We start from the raw sequence: 9,413 nt of genomic DNA on the forward strand, positions 1-9,413 counted from the left end.
CTCTGCTTCAGGGGTGGAAAGTGAAGAGGAGCTGTTGAGATCTACGTATTATGAAGGATTAATAGATTTCTAAGTTGGGGGTGTTTATGAGCTACATCAAAGTGTGCGTAGGACCAGATAGTCTGGAGTTAGTGTGCCTGACTGACCCCTCTGTGATCCTCTGTGTGTGATCCTCCCTTAGTTACCCTGAGAATCACCCCGCTTACTCACTGAATAGATTTATCACATGAATGATTCAACTAATAAAGAACTTGATGATAAGTGGTTTAGTTGAATCAGGTAGGTTACTCCTGGTCAAGAGCAAACATGTGTGAGCTCCCAGGATGCAGAAATCCTGCTATGTCTCGTCAAGAGGTGGGGGTCAGTATACATTTTCAACATTTTCAATATACTCTCAAACCAAATGGAAACTGTGCAGGAATGATAATGGACCTACATTCATACAGTTTCTCGACTGTGTCCAGGCCGTCAAATAATCATAGAAATTAAAGCTAGACAGTCAGGGAGTATCGAAAATTCCAAAAGCGATGGATGGAGGACCAACTTTTTCAAATTTTGACGGCAAAGAAATATAACCAACTTTCAGTACGGTCCTCTGGACCTTGTTGAAGACTGAATGCGGCCCCTCGGGCAAAATTTGTTTGTCACCACTGGTCTAGACAATTCTGTAACTCTGTCTACATAAACACTCACCACAACACTAAGAGAGAGCATACATTGGGATAAATTAACTCTAGATTTGATTATGAAAGGTATGTGTGAGGTAAGTTCTCTATTTCCTGTCCAGTTAGGCTGTTCCTGTTAGAGACATAAATCCAAGCAGGGCCATGCATTTCCTGCTCACTCTCAGTGTTCTTGTCATCAGACTACAAAATTAGCCACCTTCAGAAGGGATTCACAACCTTTGACTTTTTCATATACATAACAAGTCACATAATAAGTAGCATGGATAAGCTCTGTGTGCAATAATAGTGTTTAACGTGATTTTTTAATGACTACCTCATCTCTGTACCCTACAGATACAATTATCTATAAGGTCCCTCAGTCGAGCAGTGAATTTCAAAAACAGATTCACCCACAAAGACCAGGGAGGTTTTCCTATGCCTCGCAAAGAAGGCCACCTATTGGTAGATGAGTTATAAATTTATAAATTACACTTTGGATGGTGTGTGTCAATACACCAAGTCACTACAAATATACAGGCATCCTTACTAACTTAGTTGCCGGAGAGGAAGGAAACCGCTCAGGGATTTCACCATGAGGATTTTAAAACTCCACAATACTAACTTAATTGACAGAGTGAAAAGAAGGAAGCCCGTACAGGAGAAAACTATTCCAAAACATGTATCCTATTTGCAACAAGATGTTAAAATAATACTGTAATACTGTACTGAATACAAGGTGTTATGCTTGAACAAATCCAATACATTACTGACTACCAACTCCATACTGTATATTCAAGCATAGTTGTGGCTAAATATGCTTATAATCGTTAAGGACTGGGGAGTTTTTCAGGATAAAAATAAAACCAGATACTGGGAGATGAATTCACCTTTCAGCACAACAATAACCTAAAACACAAGGGAAAATCTATGCTGGAGTTGGTTACCAAGAAAACAGTGAATGTTCCTGAATGGCTGAGTTCTTGAACATCTATGGCAAGACCTGGAAATGGTTGTCCAGCAATGATCAACAACCAGTTTGACTGAGTGTGACGTAGAAGTCCGTCACTGGCCGCGGGCAACATTTGGTACTGTAACGCACGCACACATTCATCACTCCTCCCTGCTCCGTTATCAGATAAGTTAACAACGTGGGTAACTTCTGTCTTAGTACATACATTTCACACTTATGTCAGTGTTCATATTTAATATAAACAATATTTATTATACTTATCCATGTTGTGGATGAGCGCGTTGTTTGTTTTGTTCTGTTCCTCTCTCTCTATCTCTGTAGCTTCCAGGTATGCTGGATAAGTACCCGAGCTAAGGGAATTGGGCTGACTTTATAGTGCCTGTCCCGAATAGTTTATTCATGTAAATGGGCATATTGAATGACACCGTCAGTAGTGATGTAATGTTGCAAATGTTATGTTGTGATATTGTTTCATAAACATGTTGCAATGTATATCCTTTAGTATGTTTAGTTAATGGAAAATGTAGGTTTGACTAGGTAATTGCTTAATTAATTAGTGTTAATTGTTCTGAGGGGAGGGGCTAGCCCTATAAAAGGAGCCTCTCTTTCCGTTCATGGAGAGGCATTTTGGATTGAGCTGTGGATGGTGTAGCATTGTTTTTAGCTGGCCCATAAGGTATATGTTTGATGGCAGTACTGTTGTTTTTGTTCCGGAATCACTTTGTAAATAAACACCCTGAAGCACAGAATAACTTTTGCGGCTCCGCCATCTTTTTATTTTGATAGAGGTTAGGTTTTCCAGTATAGCCTTCTGGCCTACTCTATGTGACACAGAACTTGAAGAATTTTTAAGAAAAATATGGTAAAATGTTACACAATCCAGGTGTGGAAAGCTCTTAGAGACTTACCCAGAAAGACTCACAACTGTAATCACTGCCAAAGGTGCCTCTAGTATTGACTCAGGGGTTTGAATACTTATGTAAATTAGATATTTCTGTATTAAATTCTCTATAAATTAGCTACAATTGATAAAAACAGGTTTTCACTTCGTCATGTTGTGGTATTGTGTGCAGATGGGTGAGAGAAAAAATAGATTTAATCCATTTTGAATTCAGGCTGTAACACAACAAAATGTGGAATTGGGCAAGGGGTATGAATACTTTCTGAAGGCCCTGTACATCAGACAACGCTGATCAGAAACAACAATGCTCTATAACCAGAAGGGTCAGCCCCTGTATCCTCTCTCTCTCACAAATACATGCTGGTAGTATCAGGCGAGTGGCTTTGGTGTAGTGATACTTTCTATGAAGCATTTTAGCACAGGTGCTTCCATTTCTCAGTAGAGTAGCTTCTGGTGTGTTTTGAGTTTCCATGTGCATTGTGGGTGTGAGCAAGAAAGGAAAAGAGGCTGCGTGTGTATGTGAATTTATTGGTGTGTGTGGCTCTCTGCATGTAAGTGTGTGTGGTGCATGGCTCTCTGCATTTTCAGTAAATGTGCATGGTAAGTGCAAACCTCTATTTATTTGTGTGTGTGTGTTCTGTGTGCTGCCATATCCGGTTTCGTGGGTGAGGACAAGCTACCCTGCTCTGTCATCAGAGCAGGAAGCTGTGACGGGAATCCTGGACACTTGGGTCACGTGACTGGGAAGAAGGATGCCCACGTCAGAGAGGATGATGGGAAAAGCGTGTCACATACCATAAAGGGGGAGGATGGTATGCCATCAGAGCTGTGTGGTCACTTGGTGGTGGATGTGAAAACACAAAAAAACTCCACTTACTCAAATGAAAAAGATCAGTTACAACACAATAATGAGGGAAGGACACTTACAGTAAACTCAGTTTACTGTGATTGTCCACTCCGTTTCCAGCTCACTTAGTGGCAACTCCCATACATTTAAAGCATATTGGCATCTATGTAATAATAAGATGATTATTGTCACATACACTGGATAGGTGCAGTAAAATGTGTTGTTTTACAGGATCAGCCCTGGAGCAAATCATTCATTTGTATTATTTTTATGTTTAGATTTTTTAATATATTAAATTTCTACTATGTTGTTATTTTTGTATTTAATTTTGTATTATTATTTACTACCATTTTATATTATTATTTGTTATTGTTTGTAATTTTATTACAATGTATATTGTATGCATTGTTGCTTTGGCAATAATGACACAATGATTTTTATGCCAATAAAGCAGCTTGAATTAAAAAAAAAAAAGAAAAGGTTTAAGCGCCTTGCTCAAGGGAACATCGGCAGATTTTTTTTACCTTGTCCCCCCAGGTATTTGTGATGTCATTGCTTACTGTTCACCAAATGATTTAAGTCGTAAGCAAACAGAATTAGAGCATTTGCTTATCTCCCAGGTATATATATATATATAATGTTTGGTGTTTATTTGGTTTGTCATTCAGCACAGATGGGCGTGCAATCAAAAACATCTGTAAGATCTACTCTGATTCCAGCTCACTTAGTGGCAACTCCCATACAGTCAAAGCATGTAGGCATCTATGTAATAATAATCTGAACTGCAACAGGGTGAAGTTTCCAGGGGTTGAGGGGGATCTTTTATTAAAAGCTGGAAGTATCTGCTCGCTCCTTGTTCTTTCAACTGGGTTTGCCAGGGACCTGTGCCAAGGGTTTGTGGGGATGTTTTGCAGATGCTTGTCTGAAATCCGATTCACAGCATGGACTAAGGTTGGGAACATTTCTAACAGTTTCCGCGGCACTGCAATGGCCAGGCCGGAATCTGGGAATGGAATCAAACAGGAATTCCCTGACAAGGCCTACAAGGTGAGAGAGATGGGTGGTGAATCATTCACGGATCCGAGCAACATGAGGTTTTGGGCATCTGCAGGCCACAACACCGCAAACCCTGACAAGGCACTTTGTCAGAAAATAGGCGAGCTCACAAGCACAGAATACAACTGGATGAGAGCTTAAAGCACCTGTTAGCTTTTCAAATCTATATTGTGCTTAGAATTCATAAGTTACCACATATGGTTTCCATAGTCTCTTTTCATATTTCCATGCAATCCTCCCTGTATCTGAAACCTCTTAGGTAACTTCTTTGATTTTACATATTCCAACATTAGTTTATATCCCAGAACATATTCAGAAGATTAGGTCTTGTGCATGCATGTAAACCAGTGTGGATGAGCAAGCACCTGTCTATCCTTGCCATAGGAGGAGGACTTCTAAAGCCTTCTTTTGGCAGGGGAATCACTGCATAGATATCCTGAAGGGGGAAAACATCAGGCCTCGGCATGCAACAACCCCATAGACCAGAGACAATGAATGCCCTTCCAAGCCCCTCCTCCTCTTTAACTCCTCAGAGGACTTTCAGAACATGATTGTAACCGAGAACATGATCACGTCCGTAGCTATCAACCCTGGCAGATCATGAAAGGAACCGCATACCAGCACAGGAACCGCATTCCACTACACGTCGGACGCATCTGGGAAAATAAAGAATAACCCGCAGCTGGAATCAGATGTTCCTCCTCTCTCTGAGATAAAGAGTGAAAAATGGGGTGTGAGTTATTGGACCTCTTTTAAAGGGTCAGCCTTTTTGTAAATGTAGCTTAGGTTTTCTTAGTATCTGCCAAAGATCAACGTGATAATACCCTTTGTATTTTATCTGCTTTGACCCGGTGAAATAAATTACGTGTTCAATGTAGCATCATCTACACTGTTAATCATCTTTAAAGGATCCTTTGCTAGTGATCCTTGAGGTCTCTCCTTATGGAGCACTAACCTAATGTAGCGGCATTTCTGGTCCCGCCGGGGAGGAGAAAAAGTGTCTGGGGAGGTTCTCTTCTGCACTGTTGAACCAATCCAGTAAATATGGGGGAGGAGTTAAGATGGAGTGTCGCCTTGTTAAAGTCCTCTTTTTTCATTTCCCATGAAAACCAGATTTATCTGGTTGTTTTACGACCCCGCAGAGGGTGTTGGAGCACAGAGCATGTAGTCATTGGGTCACTATCGCCCTATTGTGGACTAGTAGAGAACAGAATAAGTGCAGGAGTGGATTCACATGGTTCCATGAATTCACATTATATAAGGAGTTCAAAAAAATTGCATTTATGCCTCAATACAACATTTTATTTTCCATAACCATTATCACTACATGAAAAATAACGACAATATTTGCCATGAGCATTACACTGTTGTGCAAAACAAGTAGGCTACCTTCTCACATAATATGAAGAAAAAAATGTTATAAATGTTTGATAACATATTTGGTCCCCCTAATAAATGTTTTATATGTACACTGTATTCCATCAAATGATATTCACTTAATGAAAAAAGGCAACTTTACCACAACCATACTTCTTCAGCCATCCAGTCTGTTCTGATTTGCAGAGGGAAATCAACTTGGGCAAGTATATAAGCAATGCAGGTGTGAAATTTACCCATTGAAAAGATGGAAGACAATAGTGATCACCCCCTCCACTCTTTTCATACTGTAGTTAATACAAACACAGTAACGATCTACCTTTCAAAAAGTTTAGGCAGTCGAAGCACTGGAACCAACCATGTTGTGATGCAGATGTTTGCCATGTGATGCTGATGTGGCACCATGTTAGCCAAGTTAACATGGATCCAGTTGAGGTGATTCCCAGCATCAGCACCCCACTGATCTCAATGGAGGTCCCAGAGGAAAGTGATTAGTCAGTCTTCTTGTTCTGCTCTCTACGGGCCTTTCTCTTCAGTTGCAGGGTCTTCAGCTCTATCATGGTGGAGAACGTCCTGTACACCCACAACGCCTGAGAGACACACACACACATTCACAGATCTGTTAACACAAGCCTAGGATCAGCTCTGTTTCACTTGGGATTTAATGGTTGAGAATGACCTTTAAAACTTACAACAATGATGATTGTGTTGAGCAGAAGGGGAATGGAGTAGACCAAAGATATGAACATCCCATTTGAGTCAAAGTACTGGAACTTGGAAAATGACCTGTGAAATGATAAAATAAGTTGTTCCTCACCACACTAACTAAATTACAAAAAAAACAGTCAACATATTTTCTCCCAGTATACCATGTACTGCAGCTCAATTAGATGTTTACCTCCAGTTCATGGCTGCCACCTCGTTCAGATATTCAGCGCTGTACACCATGCATACTTTGAAGAGAGGGGAAACAGTAATTACTGGATGGCATGAATGAATGTTTGTGTATAAAATGTGTAGTGTTTTAATTTTTTTTACAGATCACATTACATATAACCAACACAATATGTTATACAATGCTAGTAGTTGAAACACACATCCACTTACCCATAACCAGGAACTGGCATATTTGCACTCTGTAGAATCTACGTGTCAGGAGAGTTGCAAGGAGACAGACAGCATGGAACCCCAGAAGTCCAATAAGCCACGGCTCCGACCACTGTATCTGCAGACATGAGATTAAACAGTGGTTTAGCTAGCTAGCTACATTTCCAAACAATCAACAGCATCGTGTTAGAGGACAGTGGGTTGGCATTGATACTAGCTACTAGATAAGCAGCAAGCTAACTCATAAGCAACATCTGTAATACTAGCTAGCTAGCACTCTAAAATCACAACAACCAGATAACTGGTGAGACTTATCTTTTTAACTTAATATATTTTATCGTGTAAGATATTTCTCTATTTGACTAGTAGAGAAACCAACAAAGATAGCTAGCTCTAAGCTAACTAGGCTAACTTATCTTTCCTAGGGCAAGCTAGCATCAGAGAGAACGTTCCGAGGAATAAGAAAGACAAACCAAACTTACAGACATCAGAAATGTCCATATTGATGTGATTCGCATATTGCTAAATGCATCGATTGGAATAGAGCTTATATTTTGTGCTTTCTGATCAATCATCTTGACAAAATACACGTTCACAACTACTGTGTAAATACAAGAAACGAATGCGGAAGAAACGCCCCCTCCGTCGCCAAAACTTGACGTCACCGTTTTTTCTTCTTCTATGATATAGTGGCGGTCCGCAAACAAACGTTGAAGTTGAATGCCGCCACCTACTGTACTGGAGTGTGTGGTCTTCTTTGGTGGGGTTTATCGGTGGTTGGCATCTAACGTCATGGTGCATTACCGCCACCTACTGCACTAGAGTGTGGGCCAGAGACAGGGAGAAACTAAATCCTACCTGTCAGCCCGTTGCTCTTAAAAAGATAAACAAAACATTTGAGACTACATCTAATGAAGTTAAACTCGATATACTCTTTAAAATCATTTCCTGTATCCCCTTCTCCCTCATACTAGATCTCAGCCTCTCTCTTTCCCTCTGATACTGCCCACACTAGCAATACATGCTCCACGGTCTCTGTTTCCCGGCAATAATCACACTTTCCTGTTGGATGCTTTCCTATGACATTTAAGGTCTTATTCAACTGGCGGTGTCCCACCCGTAATCTTGTAAAAATAGCTTCCTCTCTTCTGTCCCTTCCTGCCGTCCTCCTCTCCGCAACTTTCCTCTGTACTTGAAATAAATGCCTGCCCTTAGTATCTATATTCCACTGCTCCTATTGTCTCTGCACCATCACTGTCCATATCAGGCTTTTTGCCTCTGTCTTGCTCGTTGAAACTACAACATCAACATCCCAAATTCTAAGTGCTTGTTTAGCCAGTACATCACCTGCCTCGTTCCCCTCTACCCCCACATGGGCTGGGACCCGAGTAACACTTACCTGTACACCCATCTGTCTAATCCTGCCATGGGTTTGTAGCACCTCATAAAGCAGGTCATGTCTGCTATGTTAGCTAAAAGACTGGGCACTCATTAACACTGCACATGAATCAGAGCAAATAACTACTCTGTCTGGCTTCACCTCCTCCACCCACTGCAACGAGCGACTGGAACAAGCTGCAACCAATACCCCAAAATGGACAGTTTTATCTCAATCTCTTCATTCAAAGATTCAATCATGGACACTTACTGACACTTGTGGCTGCTTTGCGTGATGTACTGTTGTCTCTACCTTCTTGCCCTTTGTGCTGTTGTCTGTGCCCAATAATGTTTGTACCCTTTTTTGTGCTACTACCATGTTGTGCTGCTGCCATGTTGTGTTGCTACCATGTTGTGCTGCTACCATGTTGTGCTGCTACCATGTTGTTGTCATGTTGTGTTGTTAGCATGCTGTGTTGTCATGTGTTGCTGCCATGCTATGTTGTTGTCTTAGGTCTCTCTTTATGTAGTGTTGCGTTGTCTCTCTTGTGGTAATGTGTGTTTTGTCAAATATATTTTTAATTAAAAAAAAATAATAATAATCCCAGGCCCCCGTCCCTGCAGGAGGAATTTTGCCTTTTGGTAGGCCGTCAGTGTAAATAAGAATATGTTCTTAACTAACCTGCCTAGTTAAATAAAGGTTAAATAAAATAAAAATGCCAACAGTATGGCCATTAGCTCCGCCACATATACAGCCAGATGATCTGTAATATGTTTCCTGACTTCCCCCCCACATTCCTGCACTACAAATGCTGACCCAGTGCGTCCTGTCCTTGGATATTTTGAACTGTGTAAATGGCCACAAAATCCTGATACACAGTCTCTTAACCCTTGTGCAGTCTTAACATTCTGAATACTCCCCTTGTCCTAATGGTCAAAAATTACCCGCCTTCACTAAACCCCTAAAATAAAGCAGATTAATTGAACTTTAAACCCCAAATCTATTTTGCATGAAGAAACAACCTCTCATTCATTACAAATGTTGTGAATATCTGGGTTTTCCCTCTCGACAATGCAGAAAGACTGCATTTAATCAGTGGACACCGCTGGTTT

General features: G+C 40.7%; 1 protein-coding gene across 3 annotated transcripts; it reads right to left on the reverse strand.

The window, feature by feature from the left end:
* Nucleotides 1–5,719: 5,719 nt before the first annotated feature.
* tmem18 (transmembrane protein 18) lies at nt 5,720–8,742 on the reverse strand. 3 transcript variants are annotated; one of them, XM_052523860.1, is made up of 5 exons: nt 8,572–8,742; nt 6,924–7,041; nt 6,715–6,769; nt 6,509–6,602; nt 5,720–6,406 (listed from the first exon to the last, which is right to left on the reverse strand). In XM_052523860.1, the coding sequence occupies exons 1-5, from the start codon at nt 8,725–8,727 to the stop codon at nt 6,308–6,310; spliced, it is 522 nt and encodes a 173-aa protein (XP_052379820.1). In that variant the 5' UTR covers nt 8,728–8,742; the 3' UTR covers nt 5,720–6,307. The 3 variants fall into 3 exon arrangements, with proteins under 3 accessions (XP_052379820.1, XP_035631028.1, XP_035631027.1); XM_035775135.2 differs by lacking the exon at nt 8,572–8,742 and adding an exon at nt 8,323–8,481; XM_035775134.2 differs by lacking the exon at nt 8,572–8,742 and adding an exon at nt 7,406–7,578.
* Between the last annotated feature and the right edge of the window lie 671 nt (nt 8,743–9,413).

This window comes from Oncorhynchus keta, chromosome 8, assembly GCF_023373465.1.
Source record: "Oncorhynchus keta strain PuntledgeMale-10-30-2019 chromosome 8, Oket_V2, whole genome shotgun sequence".
Taxonomy (NCBI): domain Eukaryota; kingdom Metazoa; phylum Chordata; class Actinopteri; order Salmoniformes; family Salmonidae; genus Oncorhynchus; species Oncorhynchus keta.